Source organism: Dermacentor albipictus, chromosome 7 (genome assembly GCF_038994185.2).
Source record: "Dermacentor albipictus isolate Rhodes 1998 colony chromosome 7, USDA_Dalb.pri_finalv2, whole genome shotgun sequence".
NCBI classification, from domain to species: Eukaryota; Metazoa; Arthropoda; class Arachnida; order Ixodida; family Ixodidae; genus Dermacentor; species Dermacentor albipictus.
Window position 1 is genome coordinate 45,077,388 of NC_091827.1, and position 26,243 is coordinate 45,103,630.

Here is a 26,243-nt window from a genome sequence, read left to right on the forward strand (position 1 = left end):
GGCGCTATGCGACATGCATTCGCAAAGGTCCTCACATGTCGCCTATCGCTGTAGCGTGTAATGTATCAAGAAAGACTCCCTAGTCCCGCTAATAATCGTACAATTACGCCCGGCACTATATTGCGCTTCGCGAGAATGTTGCCTGTGTACGCCTGTGCGTTCTGCAGTGCCGTAAACGACTTTCGAGATGCACAAGGTGGAAAGAGCGCTACAGCGCCGGCGCGCATGCCGCTATCTCACACATTCGGAAGCATTCAAAACTGGCTCTTTCCGCGGTGATCTCGTGGGCGCTGTCATCATCGCTACTAGATACTTTGCTGTCATGTTTGATCACGTGGTGACGCGTCCATTGCTTGCCTCGACTGCCGCCGTTGCCTTTGTGTTTACAGCGGATGTACGTACGTACGCGACGTCGGTGCGGCTCTGCAAACCTCTCTTTCGGCGTATATCGTAGACGGTGACTGGTTGGACGACACGCGAAGCTTTGGCTACAGCTTCAAAGGACATGTGGGCGCTTTCGGAGCTCGTTACGCTTTGTCCAAACAGCGCATGCAGCGTATACGATGCCTGTAAATAAAAGTGGCGATGCCTAAGGGCATGCTTTCGAATTAAAAAAAAAAAAGAGTGGCGGCTAAATATGGATTCCAAGCTATCCTAACTTTCCGGTTATGAATTGAATCAGTATCAGTGTGTTTAGCGTTTCGTTTTTTACTTAGCACATAAAATTTTACCAATTACTTAGCAGACTCGGTAAAGTTGCCCGGGGCGGTCACTGTGCCGTTACGAGACGTTCAGCACCCATGCTTCAGCGCATTGATTCAAGTGTGCGCCCGTTCACTTATTCCTTATACGTTGGCAATAGACTGGGCGTAAGTTTGCGTGTGAGTTGGGGTGGATGTGTGTAGATTGCGTTCGAGAAGCATTATGCCATGTAGCGGTGCAGACGTTCCGGGGTTGAAGCCCTTTCCTTGGAGGTTAGCGCTACAACGCTGGTATTGATTTTTTGTTAATATTATTATTCTCGAGGGTATGCGTGCGTCGCGAAAAGCCGGCGACACAGTCAGTCCTTACGTAGCAGCGGTACCTGTATTTGACACTCGGATTCATTCCATTCCTTAATATGCCAGTCACAATTTTTGCAGCCAGCTACTTCACCGCTTCATATTTTGCAGCATGAATGGAGCACATTGAGTTAGCAAAAACATGGCAAAAAGCCAGTTGCATTTCCGACAGCTGATCGCGCAGAAGTCTTGTCAGAAACAGGGCAGTGGAGGTGATTGTTTCGTATTCGTGCGCTTTCGCTGATGCAACGTGCGGATGGACGGATAGGTGGATGCTATGTGTGGGGCGGTGGGTTGCGCCACCAAGCCCTTATTATTTTGCCTAATGTTTCACCTATCTTTAAAGAAAACGCCAAGAATTCCGATCAATAAACTTTCTGAACCAATATTGAGAGCTCTGTTTTTGTACGCCTCCGTTGTTTGCCGTTTCCTTACTTCCACCAATCTTCCAATCGCCCCTTACTAATCTCTATTGCGGACTTGTTTACTTTCCCCTGTTACGATCGGCTTACGGGGCCTGGCGGTCTTCGGAGAAGCGACCTCCGAATCCTTTCCAGCCCGCTGCGACGACTCGCTTTGTAAAGACAACAATGCGCCGCCTCAACACCCCAATAGCTCCGGCATGTCTAGCCACGTTCGGCTGGCAGAGTATTGTTAGTTGACTCGCTGTCGCCTTCGCGGTTTGCTTGGAGAGAGAGAACTCCTGGAAAAGGATGTTTTGCGGTGCTTTCTATTTCGGTTATGCTAGAATGATGAAATGTAACGTTCTGCACCCTTCATGTAAATGTTGTAAATGAATCCTATATTCATCGTTCTCGATGAGAACAAGTCACTCCCTTCAACAACGTCCTCAGCGTGGATGAGTCGGACGACGGCATGGGCCAGCTACCATTTATTTCATGCCCGACCCCAACTCTTACGCCTCCTGCTCTCGCTGAACCCAAGAGTTTCAGAAGGCCAGAGGTGCCTAAATCGACCGTTGGCATATATCTGCACGTTCTAATAAAACATGCTCCATCGTTTCCCTAGCTTTACCGCAGCAAGCGTGCGTTTTTTTCTTCGTTGTATCTCGCTTTATAAGTGCGTGTTCTAAGGCATCCTGATGGCTCTTTGAAAAGTAATGAGGTTCCCTTTGAGTTATAGATTGCTTCTTTCCTTATGTCGTTTTTTCCTCTTAAGTAGTTACTCATGGCAGGTTACTCATTGCCGCCGCCCACGAGATTATCTCAGCCTCCCTGACTTCGCGATTGACGTTCTTTGTTGCCAAGCTGCTCACGATACCGGTCGCATGTTTGCCGGTAAGCTTCCTAGTTCTTTTCCTCCACTGTGAATCGATGTTTTTCCTGTACAGATACCTCCAACACCCTCGCAGCCCATTTACTTTCTTCCATGTTCCTCAGTGGTCCTCCCCTCACTTCAAAGCTTGTCCAGTTCGCATCACCCTGCACAGCCTCATGTGTAGTCTTCGCGTGAGCGCACAGGGTAAGGTGTCACACTGACCTTTGGTTGTCATCGAGTCCTCAGTGTACCCCTGACTTTAAAAAAAAGCGCATTTACATATGTAAGTCCTGGAACCATTACCAATTAATGTCATATCCCGGAGCACCTCATACTTGTTGTATCCCTATGGCGTTGTGTTTCTTTATGGCCGCATATCTCTTCCCCTTTGCTGTTATATTGTTTTAACGCGACAGCGTTAAGGGCACCGTGTCGCAGAAAATCCGGCCTCCGACGTCGTCTCGACAAAAAGATTTTTTCCTATGTTTCCATATGCATATTGCCTTCGTTTATCCATATAGCAAGGTGTTTATATGCTTTTTACCCGAGGTATTTTCTTGCCCTGTATTGACACTGTCTGCTCACTGTTTTCATTGAATAACACCAGATTTTTTTAACACGAAATTTCAGACCTAAATTATCGCCTCCCTATCCACAGATATTATAGCCAGACGTTGCATATCACTTTGCTTCTGAGCTAACAACACAATTTCGTCCGCATAAAACAAACCTAGAAGCTGCTGCTCTACTATACTGTACCCGCCTGTTTGTATGAGAGATTATAAACCCGATTACTTCCCTCTAGCGCCCTTTCCATCCTCATCATGTACATCATAAACAGCAACGGGCATGAGGGCACCCCTCTCTTAGTTCCTTGTTGATATCAACTTGCTCCTTGCATTCAACGCAAGCTGTATCACAGAACACCTATGGCTGTATTTTCTAAGTATATCTGTCTCAAAAGCTGTATACATTCCTTGCCTACGCCTTCCCCTTCCAGAATATGTAGCGGTTTACGTTGTCATGCGCTCCGGTAATGTTTAAAAAAGCCACATGTAGCGGTCTCATTTTGTCTCTGGGTATTTCAATACACTGAGTAAGAACGAATAAGTTATCATCCAGGCGCCTACCGATTCTGAAGTTCTCCCAATGTGTCATTATTCTCTGCCCATGCTTGCAGCTTTAATTTAATCGCATGCATTGCTAACCTGTATATTACCGATATACTGGTCAACGGTCTATGTGAGTGGATTATATATTTCTCCCCCTTACCTTCATAAATTAAATTCTTTCTACTCTGTCGCCAACTGTCTGGTATTCGTCTATCTTCTGAAGTTTTTTCCACTGCTTTCAACATAGCTTCTTTATTTTTTGGTCCTAGTTCATTAATCAGCCTAACGGGAACCTCGTCTAGCCCGCTGGCTGTGCTCTTCGCAATTTTCTCTTCGGCTTTCTTCCAGTTGAACTTTGTCAGCACGAGCTCCTCTTCCATCTGGTTCTTTCATGCTCCTTTTTTTTTTTACCTCAAGTACCAACCTCGGCTTGGAAGGATGCGGCTGTTATTTTATGCGTTGCATATTGCAATCGCTCAGTTCAGCCCTTGGGCGCGGCCGGGCAGCCACCATTGAGGGTATGAGCCACTGTTCATTGCTGCGCGTCTCATATGTGGGTCTATTCTCTTTTAGGTTTGCTATGTTTGCTATTAAGTTCCTTCTATTTTTATGCGTCGCATATTGCAATCACTCAGTTCAGCCCCTGGGCGCGGCCGGGCAGCCACCGTTGACCTTGAGCGCAACCACGTGACGTGACGTCACGACAGCCGGAGGAAAAGCTGGGCCCCAACTCGCGCAATATGCAACGCATTCTTGACTTAACCAAGCTAAGCCTGGCCATTTTTACGCACGTAATTTATTGCCGCGTCCCCTTCCAGTTTGTTTTCATCTTCGTCTAGGATACGTCGTTGTATAGTTGTTGCCTTGCTGCCTAATAATTTTATGTGGTTCCAAAATATTCTAGGTGCTGCCTTCTTTTTCTCACGTATTTCTGACAACCAACGCGTTCACTTTCACCTATTTCTTTGCTTGAAACGGCGGTGGCGCGCCGCGGAAAGCGCCATCTCGTTTCTTTAGAGCAAACTGCTTTGGGAAATGGGGTCAATACGAGAAGAAAGAAAGAAAGAAAGAAAGAAAGAAAAAAAGAAAGAAAGAATATGCTTCGCTATGTATCTATGTCTGCCATGTCAGCAAACGAACAAGCCTAACTATAACAATAATAACCTAACTAGCGCAAGGTTAAGGATGCTAGTCCAAAGGCAAAGGCTAGTCCAAAGGCAAGCAGAAGCGTCACTGAGATGTGCAAACGCACAAAGAATGTTTGAGCTAAGGCACCACAAGCTTTAAGAAATGTTTTAATACGGCAGCATTATAAACCCAATTACGCGAAAATCGGTCGACGTGAGCGAAAGACGGTACCAAAAACGGCCGATGGCGCAAAGGGTAAGAACACGTCTGAAAATGCTCGAATTGACGTCAGCTTCTCTTAAGAAGGTTCCTGTAAACAAAATAATGCCATTGAAAAGAAAATTTAGTAAATTTCGGTCTGTTTGCGAAACGAGGACGCTTTCTCGACGCCAAGGCGGCATTCTTTTTTTAATACTTTTTATTACAACAAGATACAAAGCGGTGACCAATTGCGTTAATTTTTTTTTTCATGTGTGACAGTTCATTAAGTAGATTGATCCAGTGAGGAGGCTCCATGCGCGGTTCTGACCAAGGGCGTGTCTATAATGCGTGCGTCATTGCACACGTCACGCCGCAGCCATCTGGATAAACGTGGGGCATAGGGCGTGCGTTGTTGGGCACGTGACGGCGTAGCCAATGGGGAGGAGGTGGCGCCACGTCATGATTGTATAAAAGGAGTGTTTAGAATAAAATATGGAGGCCGCTTAAGCTTCGCCTTTAAGAGGAAGCCCTATAGCTCGGGCCCAACTCCGACGCGACCTATTCAAATAGATGTAAAACGCTAAAACGCTTTTCTGAGATAAGCCCTGGATCGATGTTAATTAAATGTGTTGCATTAGGGAGAGAAAGTAAAATTTTAGAGTCCATTGGAAGCCGAATATCGATTTAGGGCCTGAATTTTGTTAAAAGAATTTTAAAGAATTCGCAAGTTCGAAAAAAGATAGACGCACGAAGTTTCAAATTGATATCTCTGCATCAAGAACAGATATCGCGGTTCTGTAAACGGTATCCATTATATCATTAAAAGCGGACATTTGATATGTCAGTCTATATTTTATCTGAATTTGTTGTGAACAAGGGTGCTGCAGAAGCTGTATTTCTATATTACCGAATTTTTTTAGATTAATACCGTAATTATCACTTTTTTCCCGCTTCAGATGTACTAACAGATGCAATGCACAAAACTGTGATATCCTTTTCACTTGCTGAGTTACGAGTTGTAAACTTGACAGTTTCGTTTTGCGAAAATTTTCGATTTTTGCTAATTTAAATAAATAATTGACTACCTAAATAAAAACTTCGAAACGGACAGTCACTAGATCTTAAGTTTTTCTTTTGAATGCAACAAACCCCGTCAAATTCGGTGCCATGGTTGCCAAGAAAAACGAATTATCCTCTTACATGCATTTAGATAGGAGCACCCGAGCTAAAGCTTCCTCGTAAGAGTGAAACGCGATAGCACTCAAAGGTCCCTGACTGCTTCTCACACGTGCCAGCAACTGGAGCTTATGTAACCGTAATGTTTACCGAGAAACACTGGCAGCGAACGCTATGCACGAAGTCGAGCTTTCTGGTAGAAACGCGGCCTCTTGCGTGGCCCGCGGATGCGAGCGCCATCATGGTGTTGCTATAGGAACTATAGCTCCATGAACGGTAGAAACGCTGGAAAAGGGGTTATTTCTGTTTGAATTTTCGTCTAATACAATTGTGTTTCCTTGTATATTCAAATTACAATCCGACGCTATCATGTCTGTAGGTTGTGTGTAAGTAGCGCCTTACGATTTTTCTGACGCATTTTGCCTTCATAAATTCAATCGTTCCAGCAACGTCTTTGTGATATGTACACGGAGGGCCTGCGCGTGGTTCGGAATGATTTGTCGCTCTCAAGACGGTAGACGCGGGACGCCGGACTTTCTGCGATGTGGGGCATTAGCGCTATCCCGTTAAAATGCATAAATGTCTAATGGGACGACGCTGAGCGGGGAGCGCGTTCAGACGCTTGGCGCGTTTTGATTTGGCCTCACCGAGACGCAGGCGAGAACTTGCGCGGACAAGGAAGGCGCGGAAAAAAAAAGAAAACATTTCACCAAAGGGATTACATAATGCTTTAGCATTCCCACACGTAAACAGTGTCTTTGCCTAATTCTTTTCCGGATTAAATAATATCGGCGTGAGCTGCTGCGTGAGTTGGCGTGCCAATCCGCCTCGTGCGCTGTATCAAGGTGTGCTCTGCTGTTTACTCTGCTCTGCTGGTAGTACTAGCGCCACCACAACGCCTAGCGGAGAAGCTTTTGTACGTTCCCTTGCAGACGCTACCAACACGCTAACGTGAGAGAGAGGGAATTTTTTTTTCAGTTACTCCGGCGCTACCGCGGCAGGCAACAATTTAGGCAACAAAAACAACTAGCGCCATCATTCAGCTATGCGCGACAACATTCTACCCTCTCCCACAACCCTCTTGACGGATCTCTATCTTCTCCCGCGCTTTTGAAAATTTCTCGGTTACCGCGGGGAGCAACGGAACAACCGGCAGCAATCTGTCTGCCTTGTGTGCGATTCGTTCGATTACCTCGGAGAGTCGGAAGTTTGGCGATTACTTTGTGCTTACGAGCTCACCGCAGGTAGGAAAGCGACTCCTGTATTATTTCATCTCATCATGTTGGTGCTGTTGATGAGGTGACGGCTGCCTCGGCGATTCTCCCAACGCGCGCGAGAAAAGAAGACAAGATGGCGTCGCACCGGACGGCTTCGTTCCGGGATCGACGCTTTCGACTCATCACTTGTCGACGCAGCAGCTCGATTACGTGAGTGGAGGAGGAGGCAGTACATCGTGGGAGGCACCGAAATGACCCCAACCCATACGGCTGTGCTGAACGTGTCGCCTCAACCTTCGCCGCGCGCGTCAGCTTGTGGCCACTGGTTAGTGTGATGTTACCGATGTTCCGAAGACGCTGGAAAAAGTGTGCGCTGCAGACGCATGTCCGGCCTCGCACAAGTTACCGCAACTTTCCCTCGGGCCTAAAAGAAAGCAAGGTACGTGATTATGTCGCGAAATATATCTGAAGAAACCGAAGCAGGGCGATATTTCATAGCGATCCCTTATCGCTCGATTCTAGTAGTCGACTGGCGGCCAGTCTGATCTGTTCGGTAACGCGGGCGGAGTGCAGCCCTGATGTAGCGCGAAAAGTCATTAGTACTTGGAAAAGACATCGCTACAAGATAGCACCCCAGTGCCCGCGAAGAAAGGTAACTCTTGTTTACCATTTGCGCGCACGTATACGTCGTACGGCTAGCCCTGATCCGGCGTTCCCTCCTATCATTTTCGCGCCACTTTCACGGAAGTGGGTCGGTAATTACTAGAGGAACGCTTGTTAGCCGGATTTATCAACCGGAAAGACCTTCCGAAGTCTTTCAGTCTGATCGCAATTAAGACGCCGCAGTCAAGTGATTGCTGGAAAGTGTTAGTAAGGATTAGCGCAGAATACATATTTGTTAATTAGTTTTTTAAAAAATTCGCAGTTCCGTCGGAAAGGCGAAGCACCGATTGCGATAGTAAATTAGTAGGTAACTGTACGAAGTAAAGATAGTAGTTTTATTGGCCATATAAACTTGTAAACATTCGCTTGCTAACTAAATTAACAATGATAAAATATGTAAGCGTGACTCAACGAGGACGTAGAAAGAAACACACAGAGACAGCGCTGTCTTTGTGTTTCTGCTTCTTTCTACGTCCTTGTTCGGCCGCGCTTATACATTCTATCATGGATTCAAACCAACTAGCCCGTCTAAGTGCTTTGACTAAATTAACCATCACGGTGTCACGCGCGCACAGGTAAACATGAACACACATCGCTCGATGGCAGCGGGAACTTGTGAAAACGCTGGAGTTGGGAATCGCTCCAGTAGCCGCGAGCCAACTGACCGCTGTGCCTCTGTCGCTTCAACGCGTGCGAAACGTCGAAAGTGCTGCGTATACGAAGCTACCGGCACTACGCGCACTACGCAAACATCGCAGATCGCCATGAAGATTAGGCCCGCGCGGGTGCGCACTTTGGCCACTTCGCAGACCGCTTTCAAGACACACGAGCGCCGGCAACGCGTCCCTACGGCGACCGCGATTCGCGTATGGAGTCGCCAACGCCGTAGTAGACGCCGCGGTTGTCTCCGCCTCTGTACGGAGCGGCGGGCGAGGAGAACATCGAGGCACCGTACCGCAGAAGAACGCCCCTCCTCCCTCGCCTCACCCCCCTGCCTCGCGCGCCACAGGAGAGGGCGCGCCATGGAGTTTCTCACTACATTACCTAGAGGGAAATCTGGCGCTGCTGCGCTGTGGTATGCATGGGAATGCCGGTATATTGTGGATTCGGATTGGCATTGTTCTCGTAGAGACAGGACACCTTGAAGACGCGCTTGGCAAGTACCGTTCCGTCTGTCACAATGATTCATTTTCTACTAGAACAGCAAGTAAAAAGCTGTTTTAGCTTTATTATTACGCGAAAACATGTTTTGTTTAACTATGAGGACTTGTTATTGTGTGTACGACTACATGTTACGTAAAAAGTATCAGCGGGCCGCTAAAGTTGGAGTACAGACGACAAGGTTCGCGCTCGCTTTGAAACAGTTTGTCGTCTGTTCTTGCTTTTCTTCGCTCGGCCATGCATCGTGGGTGAGTAAAGATGTAATATGCGTGAATGGAAACATTTTTATGAAGATTTTACTTTGAGAACGCGTTATTTGCGTAGCCATATCCACGTTTTAGACGAAGCCTCTTACAACACCAGCCAACACGAGCCTCGCAGACACATATACCGTCATTCGCATGACGGCACGGTGCCCCCTTAAGAAACTCCCATAGACGGTGGCGCCAGATTACCCTCTAGGTGTTACAGTGAGAAACTCTATGGGGCGCGCATCTGGGCCGCGTTCCTCGCTCGCGCACGCGAGATTGAACCTCCTCGCCCGCTCACCCTCACACGCTCTCACTCATGCGGGACCTCACGGCGACGGCAGGAATGCGCCTGGAGCGTCCATACAATTGCTATCGCAATACAACTTGGAGTTAATGGTGTCCGCGCCACAACAAGATAACAGTTTCGATGAGCCTGAGGAATCTGAGGAATCCCGGCAGTTCGCATACTACAACAGGCGACAGCGGGAGAAAATTCCTACGAAAAACGGCACAGAATTGTTTGAGTTAATAAGCAGAAGTTAAAGGAAACGCTATTATAAATATTGAAGGACACTGATCAGGCGGCATGTTTTCACCTGAGTCAGCGTTCAGGGTGGTGACATGGCTCCGTTCACCTTTTACAATACTTCAGAATGTCTTTTGGTTGTTACGTAATAAGTTAGGTCATGTAAAGTTATGGAAAGACTGCTTAGCTACACGGACACCAGTTAGATAGTCATTCTCAACTAAGATATACGCCTCCCAGCGTTCGGTAACGTCATCCGCAGCTTTGTTGCGTGAAGCGACGCTTTTTTTTTTATTAACAAAGCCGTTTGAGAGTATTAGTAAACCATGCGCATAATTGTGAGATATTGTTCGCCTAACAGGTAAATACGCTTCAGTGAATTCATTTACTTTGGCTGTAAACGGATTCCAGTTTTCTCCGACATGTCGAAGGTCGAAATCAACAAAATTCCGGAAATACGCTCAGTTTTTCGTTTGTAAGGCCGCAATTTGCACTTCTGTAATCACGAATTTCCTTTACATTTACATTGAACGCGTATGTAGAGGAAACGTTTACGGTAAAAAGGAGCAACGAGTGATCGCTGATAAGACCTGGAGAGTAGGATACGTCGTCAGTGCATTGCACATCATGAGGTGTTAACTGAAACCAGAACAATGGAGCACTGGGATCAAATAAGCAGTTTGTTCAAATACACAGGACTCTTTGGAGAGTGCGAATGTTCGCTGTGGTAGTCGGTAAAGCCTGGCTCTCTGACTGAAGTGAAGCCAGCTCCACCCCGTAAGCTCCCGCGTTTTATGCCTAAATTTATCGTACTTTTGCTCCAATTTTATGTTTAAATTGCGCACTGTTGACGTTTTGGAATATTCGAAAGATATTCGTTTTTTTTTTTACGAATGGCGAGCCGAATCGAATAGGAGACTATTCGATTCCTTATTTAACAGTTCCGAATATTCACACACCCCAAGAAATCTGCGGCGGGTGCAAAGTTTCGGCGAGCCGAGATGGCCGGTCACTTCATGTGCGCTGTCTTCCCACGCGTCCAGTGTTGGAGGTCACGTGATCTCAAGTTTCCGAAAGGCGTTAAAGCTAGAAGCAGCACGGAGTGTTCGCTCTTCTCTGTTCGCGCACTTCATCACGCCATCGTTGTACTGCGATGTGCTCGCGGTCATCTAGTAAGATCTATTCATGTTTGGTTGCGCGCGTGACACCATACTTGCTAATTTAGTTGATAAGCCAATGTTCACTTAACTTTATTGATCGATGAAGATACGAACCTGAATTCGTGTAGTAGTTTAATACAATAATTGCTATCGCTATCAATGTTCCGCGTTTCGGTCGAAACTGGCTTTCTTTACAACCGCGAAACTTGAGAATATTTCAGTCTGAGCCATTGCACCTGAAGCTCGGGCATTGTTATAGAGATTAGCATCTAGCCTTACGTTCTGGTCCTTATGGTGGATGGATACCTTGTCACTTTCGTGTACAGCCTTTAAAAAAAAATCCAGACTACTATTTCGGTTCTGAACGTGAGTAGGTTTTTGTAGGAACTGTGGCCGCTGAGTGCTGCATAGCAACAGTGGAAATTATCGGAAACAACTTTGCAAGTATATATAGCACTGAAAGGTGTATTAGTGCGTGGCTGAACATCTACAATGGTTTGGGCAAAGTGCCTCGAGCGGCCAATCGCGCGGCAATTTTTGCATGTATACTCGCGTGCTCCTTTCACGCTCGGGAAAACACCTTTGTGTACCACGTATTGAGCTACAGAAAGCTGTATGTGCAGTTTTTCATAGGTCTCTACAATTTTTCTCATTGTCACTTTTGATGGAATGATAATATTTGAGAAGTTGATTAATCAGTTAAGACTAATTATTCAACAAGGCGGAAAGCTAAAAAAAAAAATCCGACTATCTCCAAGCGACAGCAAACAACATTGCATTGGTTCCCGTCCAGCTACACGGTATTCGCATATTTGAAATCTCGGTGCATGATAGTTGGGACACGCGGCATATGACGCGTGAAAATAGGGAAAGGGGGGAACGAGCATTCAGCAATTATTTGCAACTTGTCTAATTAAGCCAGGAACGTGAAATTTTCGTCGCACATTAAGCTTAACGTGAACCCCCCCCCCCCATTTTTATTTAACTTGAAACCGGTGTCATGCACTGTAATTTTAGGGGTGTAGCTAACATTGCGGACAACAGCAGTCTCTCTCTCTCTCTCTCTCTCTCTCTATATATATATATATATATATATATATATATATATATATATATATATATATATATATATAAGCACAAGTAATTTCCCCTATGTTGTCCTTGGTGTCAGTGTTGGCTTCTTATGACATGACTATATATATATATATATATATATATATATATATGGGCCACTCTGGAACGCTTCCATACGCAATTTTACTATAAAAGCTATAGTTGACCTATGCAAATTAAACATTTATTGTACGTCACTCACAATATGCTTCCTTCAACGAAATATAAACAAAGTTCCCCGCATACTTCGCCGAGAAAACTGGGAAAACCGTCTACACGCTTCGTAGACAACGCATAAAAATTCAGAAAAGCCAAGTTTCGAGTAAGTATTTTCAATGCATAGAATTAACCTACATACTTCAATTTTTCAGTACAGGTCAGCCACAGGATGGCCCCTATTCCCCCTTAATATGAGATCTCTACCCTTTTTGGGTGTTCTAAGAGAAATGGGGAAACATTGTAAGCGCTTCATATATGACACATCGAGGTCGAAAGCGAGGGTTTAGTAATTTTTATTCGACCCATAAGTAATACAGAAAATCATGAAAATTTGCTTGCGTATGGCCCCCTAACATTGCCCACGTTCCCTCAATATAAGAGCTTCGTGAGTGATCTAACTTGTTCACAAAGCCGTGAAAACAGGCACGTAGCGTTTTTGAGTGCTTATACAGTCTCATTAACAGCTTCACGACGTGCAACACCACCCGCCGGCACCCCCCTTCCCCCGAAGAAAAATTTGGCTACTTTACTGTATCAGTATGTGTTATAGTTTCATAACGGACTGCATTAAATAGCGAAAGCTGTTTCCTTGTCTGGTATGACGACCTCCACGCTCAAAGTGTCAGCGCTGCATGCAGTATTGGCATGTCCGCGAATGGGGGGTGATGGGATTTCATAACGGACTGCAATAAATAGCGAAGGCTGTTTCCTTGTCTGGTATGACGACCTCCACGCTCAAAGTGTCAGCGCTGCATGCAGTATCGTATCTGCGGGTTGGGGGGTGATGGGAGGTGTACTAATCCACCCTTTCCCCTCGGTGCATGATAGCAACCCGGGCAGCAACACGATAGCAACACGATTCAGCGTTTTCTGACGATGAACCGAGTAGATCCACTCCCACATGTTCAAATGGCACGTATATTATACCGTTTGTGACCCGCATTGGGCGGAGAAGACCTTTAGGTCTGAGTAGCGGTGTTTTGCACCTCTGGCATTGGTCGGTATAATCTGAAATAGTGCTGCACAGCATTCATCAACTTATAGGCCAGTAATATTTTTGGCGTATTCCTTTACTGACGCCTATATATAGGGCCAGCTCCATAGAGGGTGGTCGAGACAAGTCTTTATAAGGTCTCAGCTCGGAGCGCCGATGGTACAAAACGTTGGAAAACGTCTCACCACTGTGTTCGAAGTTTCTCCCGTACAGGACGTTGTTACTGAGGCCACTGTTACTGAAGCGCAAGCCGCGGGCAGAGAAGCCGAGAACCTTTAGCTTGCATACCTTCCCAGTACCGGACATAAGCAGGAGTAACTCTGGATCAGTTCGCGAACGATGAGTCACCTACGACCTGTTGACAGCTGCAAGAAGCAGGTAATCTCGCTCATGTTCGGCAGACGTACAACTGTAAAATACTTTGCACCCCGTAGTATAGGCAGAGAACCGAAGGGAAACCGTCTAACGGTCCTTTTGTCCCCTGGCTTTTGAGTGCTTTTCTATACTGCCGTTATCTTTTCGGGTTATCCGGGCGGACACGCTCGGCACGCATCGACCATGTGCTCGAGAAAGTGGAGCTCGTCAAAGCTGACGTCATTTCTTGTTTTATGGCCAATCCCGCCCTGGGAATGGCGTTCGGTACGCTGCTCTTAGTCACTGCGACATGCTGCTCGAATGTAACAGCGAAGACCACTGCATCGTCGAGGTAGACAGACGAGGCGCGACTGAGTCCGGTAAGGACGCTGTTCATTGTCCGCTAGAACGTGGCGGGTGCAGAGTGAAGGCCGAATGGGAGTACTAGCAGTTGAATCCGTCCGGTGTCTCTAACTTGCCGTCTGCTCTAAAACCCCTTACACTTCGTAGAGTAGCGACACCCTCCTCCTCCGCCTTCCCTCCTCCTCGCTTCTCCTCTCTTTCACGCTCCCTCCTCGACCGTGGCGCCGCCTACACTGCTCGAGCGTAGCAACGGCGCCAACATGCGCTCCTCGCCAATCCGTAGACGCTTCTCGAGACAAAATGGCGCTGAAGCACGGCGCGAGGGCCCACGTGATGCTGTTAGGCCAATGGCGACGCGGCGTCGGCCAGAGCGCGCGAGGAGGAGGAGGAGTTCTTCAAAGCGTGGCGCTACTTTACGAAGTTTAAAGGGCTTTAGTCTGCTCGCGATCGAGCTCATCCACCTCTACTGCCAGTATCCGCACTTGAGATCCAAGAAGTGAGCATCCAGTAAATTATCCGATGCGTTGTCGGAATATAATGCCTTGCGACAGGAATAAATAAATGAACAATATGTGTAATTATTTTAGACCATACAAAATTTTTTTTTAATCGTCAGTGGAAGATATTGTAAGTGTAGTCATTGAGCTGGATTACTCGAAGCAGCGGTCATTGGTCGCACGAGAAATCGAAATGCATAATCTACTAATTAACTATAGTTAGCTAAGTAACTTTCGAATTAATTAATTTACGGCACGTATACTGCAATTTGCGGATTGTACATATAATCAGTGAGTTTGCAATGCGTATCCACTTACGGGTTTCAGATGCGTGCCGGGGAACTTACGGTTACGGCAAAAATGCACTGCTGTTCCACTTACAAAACCACGCGTTTTATACATTGAAGCGCACAAGTAACTGGAAAGCCCATGTATTTCGTCGCAGACTTTGGAAGTGAACGTCTCTAAACTGGAGTCATCCAAAAAAATTGATTCCTAGTGCATACGCCTTGCGAACTCACCGGCTACAATTCGTAAATTGCTATACGTGTCGTAATTAAATGAAAATATAGTTATTGAATGTTCATTAATTAGTCGAGCTGTTAATTAGCGCGAGGCCGCGAATCAGAAAGTATTTGCCCCTATTTTTTTATTAGCCAAAATAAGGTTCAGACGTTTGTCCCATCGCGGCACTAAACTTGAGATGCCCCTGTGTTGTCGGTCAGCGATGCGTGCGGCCTCCCCGAACGCTGGTCATTGTCATCAGGTCTCCACGGCCTTTTGAGAACTCGCAACACAACCACCTCACACTTCTCAAAGCGAGGCACCTTTTCCCCATACGTGGGCTGCATTTCCCTGTGGATTTCCGCGGGCGTTTCTCCCTTGCTCCACAGAAAACGAATCGCACTTCGTTGCTCGTGAGCCGTGAACGTGTGAAGGTAGCCCTCTGCCACACAGGCTCCCCTCCCCTCCCCCCCGCTCTCTCATCTCTGCTCCCCCACGATCTCACATTTTCCTCGCATCCTCCGATTGCTTCGTCGTTGTATAGCACAACCGCCATCTTCAACAACTGACAGCAGCGCCGGGCCGCGGAGGTCCAGTACACACACACACACACACACACACACACACACACGCACACACACACACACACACACCTGGGGAGGTATTCTATATAAGAGTCCACCTAGTGGACTGTCCATTTCGGCCGTTCCTGATTGGCTAGGGCCGTTCGTATACTCCTCGCTTGTACAGCTCCATCCAATCAGCAGCGGCCGAAATGGACAGTCCACTAGGCGGACTCTTACAGAATACCCCCCCCCCCCCCCCCCGGTACGCATATAAGCGTAGGCTAGTCCCTCTCGACGAGTGGCCACTACCGGTGATGACCACGGGCAGTCGGCTGTATTGCGTAGGGTCGGGCCCTCGAGTACTTCTTGCACTTAATGTATTATCGTTTCCGCTTCTTTTGGAGCCACTCGATCGGTATATGCATGGATACCGGCGCAGAGGTCTGACAGCTTCATCGACCACAGTGCGGCGTTTTGCGACGGGAGTAGGCCGAGGACTTTCGACGAAGTCGGAATGCGCTTCGGCGAATTCTTTGACCGAGCTCACAGTCTGGTCTGTCTGCGGCGATCATAGCTCTCGGTCAACGCCGATGATAGATTCAAAGGACATGTCTATAACATCGCAGGAGCTGGCGGCGCTTCTGTGACGTTGCTGTACCAGCTGACCTAAAACGGGAAACCTGTCGTAGGAAAGCATGCCTATAGACATCCTACGTCTTTGCAAACAGACTCGATATGTGATGCAATGTCAGTAAATCAGTAGATAGTAAATGTCTCAATTAGATAACATTGTTGCAAGGTTCTGCAGACTCCATTGAAGAAAAAGAAGGTCACGAAGATGATAGGATGATCCTTCGTTAATATTTTGGTGAATCCTCGTAATTAACTTATGACCTAGCGTAATGTAGAATACTATAATGTAAAAATAAGAACACCGATTAAAAAGTTCTGAGAAGATAAAACGAAAAGAAAAATACCGCCAGGTTTTGTGTTGTGTTACGTTCGCTTTGTATTTTATTTCTTCCTTTCCTTTCTTTGCTAGTCAAAGTGCATTTGTTTTTTTTTTCATAGAAAATCGTAGTCACCGGCAGAAACCACGTGATCAGGTCAATTATTGGCTGCAGGCGTTACGAGGGGAAAGAAGTATTCGATGGAACGCGGCACATCAAATATCCCGTCATAGTTGGTAGTGCATTTAGAAAAGCGGTCATGTATGGCAATGCCAGAGTCTTTCCATGTTGGAAGGACTCTGGCAACACTCTGCAGTATGTTGTGAACTGTGTAGCCACATAAAGTGAGCAGAGGGATCAATTGACACGCAACTCAAATGTCCGAGCTTTCTTTTCTTTCCTTGCTACTATATACTGGGCAGAATTGGCAAATTAAGAGTGTAGAGAGCCACGCAAGCATAAAGAACTACATTGTTGTTTGCCGCTCTTGAGCAACAATCGTCACAATACAACCTCAAGAGAAAGATTAAAAACTTGCGAAAAAAAAAGAAAGGAGGAAAGAAAGAAAATAAGAAGCGAACGTGAAACACAGAAAACCTGATAGTATTTTTCTTTTCGTTTTATCTTCTCAAAACCTTTTAATCGGTGTTCTTATTTTTACATTAGACTAATTTTGTTTCGAATCCCCCCATATTCACCTTCTAGCACCACCAGCGCGATCCTCTGTAATGGGTACATGGGTCATGCGTAGAGGAAACCAACAAGCATCGCCGTATCCCTGCTTCTGGTAGGCAGGGCCTTGTAATTCTTCTCAGGGATAAATTCAATGTTTTCACCCTTTATTGCGGGGCGAGGCAATCCATTGGGAATCTCGCTCTAGGCTGTGCACAGAGCTACAAGTTATGCAGCAAAAAGCACGCATCGAGTGGGTTCAGTGAGCGTTAAACGCGGCCATGAGCACACAGGAGTTCAAGGGGATAAAGAGTCTAGTGGTGTGCCACAATGTGAGCCAACTGATCAGGACAACGAGGAGAACGGCGTAGATACCAGTGATAACGCTGCTGAACGCGTCTCTATCGTCGCGATAAGCGCCCAGTCGCGTCGTTCGCCAGACGGCGGCGTGAAATCCAGCCGCACTGCCAAGAACCTCGGAGAAAAACGGTAGCGACGGCAACGTTCGGTGCCGCCGCATGGTCGGCGCGCTTACGCAGGCGAGCGAGAGAGAGTGCGCGCAGCAGCGGTGAGTCACGGTTGAGGGTGCTCTGCGACTCCTATTATGGTGACCCCGGTCACGTGACTCAGAGCGGCGCCGCCGCCGCCGCTGAGTGCGCCGGCAGCTCGCGGGATGGCGCCACCGGCGCCGACACGTGATGGCGGCATTGTGTGCTCCCATTGGCTGGCACAGACTGGAGAGATGCTTTTTCACGAAAAGCCCTAAATATACTCGGGCCGGTGGCCGCGGTTTGCTTCGGGAAGGTTATCCAACGGGCAAGACCGCCGAAGGAACCTCAGGCGAGCCGAGCGAGCGCCTGTTTCGACCGGGCCGGAAAGGAAGAAAAAAGACGGTGCGCGACGTTTTGAAGATAACTTCCCCGCCGACGACCGACGAAAAGAAGCCGCCCTTCGGCGCCGATCGAGTTCCGGCGAAGCTCCTCGGCTAAACGTTACACGCCGCGAACAGCGACACCCGACTCCAGCGACTAGTGTTGCTTCGGAAATCGTCGTCGACGCCGTCCCTCAGTGCTTGTAGTAGCGAGTTTTTTTGTTACCGCCGCGCGACTTGCTGCCCAGTGCTTTCGCGATTCAAGATGGGAGACGGGGGTCCGTACTCTGACGGCTACATGGAACAGGAAGAGGAGTGGGAGCGCGAGGGACTACTCGATCCGGCATGGGAGAAACAGCAGCGCAAGGTAAGTCTTTTTTTTACCCCGTCGTGTTGTCTATCGCCGCGGCTACCTGGATTGGATAAAAGAATCGTCTGCCGCGTCAGGTAGCGCAGAGCCGACTTGTCCGGGAGCCGCCTGCGCTGTCTGCTATCGTATGTAGTGGATCTCGGGAACGCGCACCGATGTCATCCCCGCACCCCCCCCCCCCCCCCCTAAAAAAAGAAAAAAGAATCGTTTTAGCACGTTTTGCCCGACTACACCGAGTGTGTGTTGTTTCATGGTGTTTTTGCCCTTCTGCTTGCACCGTACGCGAGGAGCGTGGGCGAGCGAAGCCTGCGAAGCCGCCGTCAAAACACGTCAACGGCGCCCCGGCAGCAACAGCAGCAGCAGGGGCGGGCGATTAAAAGACCCCTCACCGGCTCTCCCGTGGCGGAGGCGGCGGTGGCAGCAGCACGCAGCCAAATGTGTCTCGCGGCAAGCGCACAGGCCTAACGGATCGCGTTGCCTCGCCCCAAGGTGGTCGAGGACGATCTTGTTTCTTTTTTTTTGCGCGGCTTCTGGGATCACGGCATCTCTCTCGTTGCAGACGCGCAAAGCAGCAGACGACGGTTTGCACCGTCGTCTGTTCGTAAGGTTACTTCGTCTGCTGTGTCCCGTAAATGACTACCGCGGCTTCGAATTTCCCGAATATAAGCGGAAAGATTGAAAACGCATGACTGGAACGGCCGCGTCTCCGTCGATCTCAAGGTGATCGTTGTTTACAGAAAAGTAGAAGGAATTTTGTTGCAGACGTACGAAAAAAAATTACTGAAAAGACGAGAGCGTCGTCTGCTCTGCGAGCAGTGGCGCCGATTTTCCGGATGGATCAAGCGCCCCGCATTCAAGATCGTCGTTTTGTCGTACGGAATTCCATTCTCGAAGGGTCACTGCGATTTAGTTTTGGTTCCCGAACGTAAACTAGACCGTGTACGTTCGCCGCGATGCCGACTAAATCAGCCTGGCTTTGCTTTAGCTTCCGATCCGGCCTGCATGGACGGATCAAGACAGAAGCATAAACAGACACTTACGTACGGCGTATCTCTTCCAAAGGCACGAAAACACATACCGTGCGTACTTTTAGCGTGCCCGCGAAAAGCGCCGCTTTCTTCTTGTCTTTTTTTCCCTGTTGCTCGTGTTTCCCAAGACGCGAGGAAAAAGTGCGTTTCGATGTACCTTTCCGTCGTCTGCTACGGCGCGATGCTCTGACCCAGATCTGGACAGAAAATAAAATCAAATAATCTCCCCCCTTCGCGTTGCTGCGTTCGTGCGCGGACTGGTGATATAACAGGCCGGGAGAGTCGAGCGAGTGTTCGCTTTTTTTTTATCCATCGGTGGCACCCTTTTTATTACTTTTTTTTTGCTTCTGTCGGAGTTGTCCCCGTCGGTGAAATGGGTGGGGAGAGGGGGTTGTTGCGTTTGGCGATGTCCGGTTCCGATAGGCACGCCGTAGCTTTCACTGGGCGCACGAAAAGGTGCGTGAGCGCCGTGTAGTTGTCGGCCCAGACTTGTCTCCTCCCTGTGCCGACTAGTACTACGGTTCAGGAAATGCGACGTGCAGACACACCGTACGGGAGGGGAGACGAGGGGGAGAGAGAGAGAGAGAGAGGGTCGACGTGTAGCCGTGTGTAGGCCGGTTTCGAAGACCGGTGGCCTGAGATGGACAACGGAAGGAATGAGCGCGATGTATTGGAGTAAGCCTAGTAGCGCAGGTTACTAGCAAACGAAACCGTATCATGCATACCTGTCGACTATCCCGAATGTATCCGTGAGGCCTACGAATTCGAGCCCGTCTTTACGATTCTTTTGACTATGCGCTCCGGGCAAATTAAAAAAAGAAATAATGAATGCTCGCGGTATCGGTGCACGTTCCAGTGCTCCGAGGGGCCTTAAATAATGATAAAATGTCGAGTACCATTGGTTGCGGCGTATCCTGTGTAGTCCAAGCGTGTTTTCGTGACGTTAATTAAACCCACATTTGCGAGGAAATGGTTAAGACGATTGTTTGCCTTCGTGTGAATGGAAGCACTTAAATGCGCACTTTGGACATGGGAGCTTCTACTAAATGCTATGTTTGTAGAATAGCGAAGTTGACTCGGCAGGTCTTCCTTCGTTGGTTCGACTACGCGATGGACATGCGGGGGTTCTTCCCTTTACAGCGAAATTTTTGCTATATCCGTGCGAGTCGTTACAAGGAAGTACGCCGACTTCGTCGCGTCTTGGCGCCATGTGTTGGAGCGGCGTATCGATATAGCTCGATTATTGGTCTCGGCTCAGTGCGATCATGTTCAGCGGCGCGTTGCATGACGGCTTTGACGTCAATTTGTGGGCGCTCTGTTTATCTATCCTTCATATCCGGCTCGATCGGGAAGCAGTACTTATCGCGTGGGTTCTTGATGGCTTTCGCAGTTGAGAAAAAAAAAAATTAAGCAAAGAAACTGGCGCGCTCTTGTTTCTTGGAAACGGAAGCGTTTTGTGCACCCTTCGTTGGGATTGTTTTTAACTTATGATGCAGTGCTTGTAGCTGTGACAGTGATCGACTGCATATACTTTAACGCGTCCGTAATTAAGCCGAAGTCGCTCTATCTGCGATGACTCGGCGGATATTCGGCTTGCTGCTGCTGAGGGACAAGGTAGCGGGATCGACTCCCGGTCAATGCAAAAGCGCTTGCGTATACCGTGCGTTTGGGTGTACGTTCAAGAGCCCTATGCGTGGCCAAAATAAAACCTCCCCCCCCCTTCCTATCAATATTAATTTTCCTTTTTACGCTGAGCTTCTTATAGGCATTGTGTTTTATGCGGACCAATCTTTCTCCACTCACTCCAATTTATCCAGTCTTAGTCAATGCAGTTTAAGACGTGCTGAGTGCTCGTTGACTGGTAGTGCATCAACGACTTTGACGACAACGTGCATCGCTGCCTAAAAAACGTGTTGTATAAAATCCTTAATATTGTTGTGAACTAAAAAAAAATTGTGACGCGTTTGTGAACACGACGACTTTACGTATGTTCGTCACGTGTCAGCTAGTGACGATCGAAGTAGTTCTAATATCTATCTGGTGTTTCCGTTGCTACTTTGTGATCGCTCTTGCGTAACTTGCTGTAAAACCGCTGTGGTAACTCTACAGCGCTCTGTCTTCCAAGCAGCGCCAGGTCCTGGTTTCGACGCTAGCAAAAAGAAAAAACACGCTCCTGCGTTTAGATTTCAATGCACGTTAAAGAACACCAGACGGCTGTCGAAATAATTCCGTAGCTCTATGCTATACGGTGACTCTCTAGGTCATATCCTGCGATGAGACGTTAAATCCAATAAATTGCAGCGCCAGCTACATCGATCACTCACGATCATTGATCAAGTACAATCAATCAATCAACCAATCAACTTACAGTAGCACTGTGCGCGACCACTTCTGCGTCTGCGTAGCCCCTAGTAACGGTGCCGGTCATCTGCTTCTTTACGGTCAAGGCATGCAGGCCGCGACCGGAGACGTCAGCGATCAAGGACTCGAGTGAATTTGTAATGCACTCACGTTCGCGCTTTACGCGGGTACAGCGTGTTGCGTCGACTAGCGCGTTAACCTTATCGGCGCCTATAAAACTTCAACCCCTTTGGCGGTGCCCACGTGATGAACCGCCTTCGCACTTGCTCGAGAAAGCGGCTCTCCTTTTTCATGCCTTATCGGCGTGGCTGCGACGTTTGACGTCTTTATTTATTTCTTTTTTTTTGTTAGAGGAAAGTGTGCTTTCGACTCGCGACGGTCCGTATTCGATGGATTTGTAAAGTTGAGAGAAGTCGTGAAGCGATTAGTTAGAGCAACAGTGCATAATAGACCAACCAGTTTAGACTACATAGCTGCGAGGTATTCGTTCAAAACTTGGCTTTGTTCATTTGCTGAAAGGGAAAACTGTCATCCACCCGATTGTACAACGGGAAGCTACACGCGAGACCGCGATCTGGTTTTCCATAAGAAACCGTCGCGGTGGAAGGAAAAATTCGCTCTGGCCCGGGGAGTCGAACCAAAGACCAACATCTTCCGACCGCATTCGGAAAGGCGTTCGTCCCGCGTTCGATGGCGGGATTAGGGAGTTTTAGTGTTGGGAACGCAAGCGGCTTGCGTACGCAAGAACGAGGGGCGACGTTACTGCGCATGCGCAGACCGCTACGTCTACTTGCGTCCTTGGGTTGTTGGAGCGGCCGAAAACATCGCTGCCCCTAAGAGGTCACGTTACCCACGTGACTCTTGCGGTGTAGGAGAACTTACGAGTAGCTAGCGGGTAGATAACCTAATAAATCTTTCGCCAAGTGTCGACAGACGTCGTTTTTATGTGTATTAGAGAGGTTTAGCGTGTCTGTATTCGGATAAACGCAGTTGGGGTGTTGGGGCGGAGCCATAAACGGGAGCGTCCTGCTTGGTGCATCCACCTGGCGGCGCAAAGCTCAAATCGACAAAAGCAGCTAATATTGCTGTAACCAAGTCGATTCTACTTCACTGCTGGTGTAAATTATCGGCACTGGCTTAATTGTGTTGCTGCCAAAAATTTATACCCGCAGCAAAGTAAAATACACTTGGTTACTGCAATATTAGCTGTTTTTGTCTGTTTGAGCTTTGCGCCACCAGGTGGCAGCACCATGCAGGCCGCTCTAGTTCATGGCTCCGCCCCAACGCCCCAGCCTGCGTTAACCCGATTACCGGACGCTGTAAACCTCTCTATTAACTGCTTCTAATAAAAAGAGTTTAATGTACTTTACTTCATATGCTTCATTTCATATTTTATAACATGATAACGCAGTAACGATCAGACGTTGGTGGTGCTGCGAGCGCATGCGACCTCATTACGGTTTGCGTTTGGGGCCGCTAACCTATAACACGTTTCTGCTTGCGTACGCAAACGCAAACGCACCCAAGCGCTTGGGGCCCCAACGCCTTGCGTCCCCAATACTAAAACTCTCTATTACTTTTATCGTCGACTGCGACGCCCTTTCTTTTCTCTCTCTCTCTCTCTCTCTGTTTCTTTTCTTTTGCTGATACACATGTAGCATCCTGCTGTGAATGTTTTCTCCGGCGTGCTTCCCTCGCTGGCAGCCAGCTTCGGGCCTCACAAAGCAAGGCACTGCCCTCTGTGTATACAGATTTTCCTCTTGCATGATTTCTTGTTGCTCACCGTATTTCTAAACTTGGCTTTTCGACTTCAAAGGTGGCCCGACCCATGTGACCCTGCATTGCCTCACTGCACTATATACCTTAGTGGTGTTCACACCGGCACAGGCTGCATGTAGGCGACGGTTCCCCATGAGCATAACGGTAACCAAACCCGAAGGCCGCGTGTACTGCAATTGCCAGAAGGACGTAGTGGCCGCCGTGTTCTTCACATCGCTTCTGGGCGGTGCTTCCTGATCGTTTCGTGGTGAAACTCCTAGCCTGTACGAGTGCGCTTTCCTTGGGTCATTCCGTCGGTCGCTCGTCGTAATCGCAGTTGATGGAGTTCGTGCATTCTCGGAAACTGCTTCCAACCGCTGCCATGCCAAATGCTGCCATGCCAACACGTGGCGCATGCCGACACATGCCATGACTCGGCACAGTATTGTGCGTGTGCTTTATGGGATAAAGAGCTCGAAGGGCAAAGTAAACGACGCAAACCTATAGGTCGCGCAAGATGTTAGATGCCGGTTCTTGCTTCACACTGTGAATAGGATATCCCAGATTGCGCAGGCAGCATTGCGATGCCTCGTAATCGCCCGGGAACTTCTTGCGATTGCAACACAGTTGCTTCCTGAAAGGCTTATATAGGGGGGGGGGGGGGGGGGGCTAAAGGTGGAAGTACCAAGGTAGGGACGGGAGGGGGGGGGGGGTATCGAGCGCAAATGTAGCGTTGCGGCGAGGTTGCCTGCGGCTTCCGTGGCAACCGGGGACCGCAATAGAGGCCCCTAACGTCCTCACGTCTGTCTGTCTGTCTGTCTGTCGGCGCTCCTAGCGCGTGTGGCAAACGGAAGCGAAAACGACTCCTCGCGTCTTTTTTTTCCACCGCTGTTCCTCTTCCCCCTTCACCGTCTTGGAGCTCCGTCCGGTGGCTGACTCCGAAGCCTTGCTATAGCAGCTCACCAACCCCTCCTCCCCGTCCCTCGCAGCCAACTCGTTTTGGCCCGCGGTTCCGTTCCCGATTTGGTCGTGGGGAGGGACCCCTGTGCGCCGCTCGTTCTCTCGCTCGCTTGCTCGCTCGGCTGTGGTCGGTTTCGGGCCCGGCTCGGATGACACGGTGCGCGCTCCTCCATGATGGGTGGCAGCGAGGCCGTGCTCTCCGCTTTGCCGTGTCTCGCGGAGAAGGCTTCGCCAGTTGCTTGAGAAACGTTTGTAAAAAGTAGCAGACGGGCACCGAAAGGCAGCAGACGATATTCCATAAGCTTGAAGTGGCAGGGGGCGTCGTCTGCTCGCCGTATTTAGGGTGCCTCGATGCGCGCGCATCGAGGCACCCTAGCCGTATTGCTTTAGGTATCTACGCTCTAAAACGAGGCAGACGCGCCACCGAAAAGCAGCAGACGATATACGGAAAGTCTGAAGGGGGCAGACGCGTCGTCTGCTCTTCTTTTAGGCATAGCTATAACTCAAAGTATATAGTGGCAGTGACACCGAAAAGTAGCAGAAGACTTACCGCGCTCGCCATTCTTGACCGATTCCTTACGCACGGGTAAGGTAACAGGACGTCCAGATTTAGACCGTTCGCGTCCTGTCGTTACGGGCATCGCCTCGCGGTCACGGTGGTATTCACTGTGTTCCGATTCACTGCTCCGGTGTACTTTGAACTTCTGTGCAGCTTGGCGTTACAAGCTTGCGACTGTATAGTGCCTGCGCTCTGTCGTGTATAGTTATATGAAAGGTTCGCGGGGCTGCATGTAGTGCGACGCTGCTTCTGCGTTCAGAAATGTCCATAGTAGCTGCTAAAACCTTCTTCTGTCTCTCTTGCCTGTGGAGTAGCAGACAATACAGAAACTCTGAAGTGTTAGGCAGCGCTTTTACACTGTGTAGTTGCAGACGACTGCCATATTGAACGCTGTTACGGCCAGTGCATGCAAAAACGGCTCTTTCAGTGCATAAAAGCAGCGAACTATGTTCAGTGACTTTATTTTCAGTATTGTTAGTGGATATACAGCTGGCGAACTTTTGAGCGTCGCAGCTTTGGCTAGTGTCTCACGACATGTCGCTAAAGGAAGTCGCAAGCTACAGGTCATTGCATGAGACGGTTGACGTGTAGGGGGAGGAGTGATATCTGACTGAACATAGAGCAATATGAATCACCTTGTGATGTCTTAGTTTGTTCAGGATGCGTATTGGAAGTCGGAATTACATTCACCCGGAGGACACAGATATGCATGACGTCTTGGAGGCATTACGACTTCCTCGGTCGCATATGCTTCCGTAGCGTGCAACTTTTTTGCGGATGTGATGTGATCCTACGGATGGGACACTAATTCAAGAAGCTCCTGGTGTTTTGTAAGATGAGATCCGGCTCCGCTAGCGTCACCTTCCCTGACTGTGCAATTCCGTCTCATGTGACTGAGTTGATTCGACGAACACTGTATGCATCTTGGAAATGCAAAGTCGTTGTTACATACTTCTTGGTTGAGCGCGATGGTAAGGACGTTTTCCGGTGGCGGCTTCCCCGTTACTCGCAGATTAGTCCTTATTCACGGTTATTGTCACGGTCTAAATCTCAACATATGACGCTATATGGTCTGCACGAAGCAGACGTAAACACGAAAAGCAGACGGCGCGAACTATCGTCTGCTCGTGTCGTCTGTTTCTCATTGTTTCCGTCTGTCTCTCCCGGTTT

The 26,243-nt window shown here is 48.5% G+C and overlaps 1 protein-coding gene across 4 annotated transcripts in view; it reads left to right on the forward strand.

The window, feature by feature from the left end:
* Positions 1-7,085: 7,085 nt before the first annotated feature.
* The window catches only part of Actn (alpha actinin), a 121,228-nt gene continuing 102,070 nt past the window's right edge, over positions 7,086-26,243 (forward strand). For 2 of the 4 annotated variants that reach the window (XM_070522139.1, XM_070522140.1), the window contains exon 1: positions 7,086-7,612. In XM_070522139.1, coding sequence (XP_070378240.1) covers positions 7,508-7,612 — 105 coding nt within the window. In that variant the 5' untranslated portion in view covers positions 7,086-7,507. Of the gene's footprint in view, positions 7,613-17,877; positions 18,405-26,243 lie in introns of those variants that run through there. The other 2 variants (XM_070522141.1, XM_070522142.1) reach the window with 1 other exon arrangement.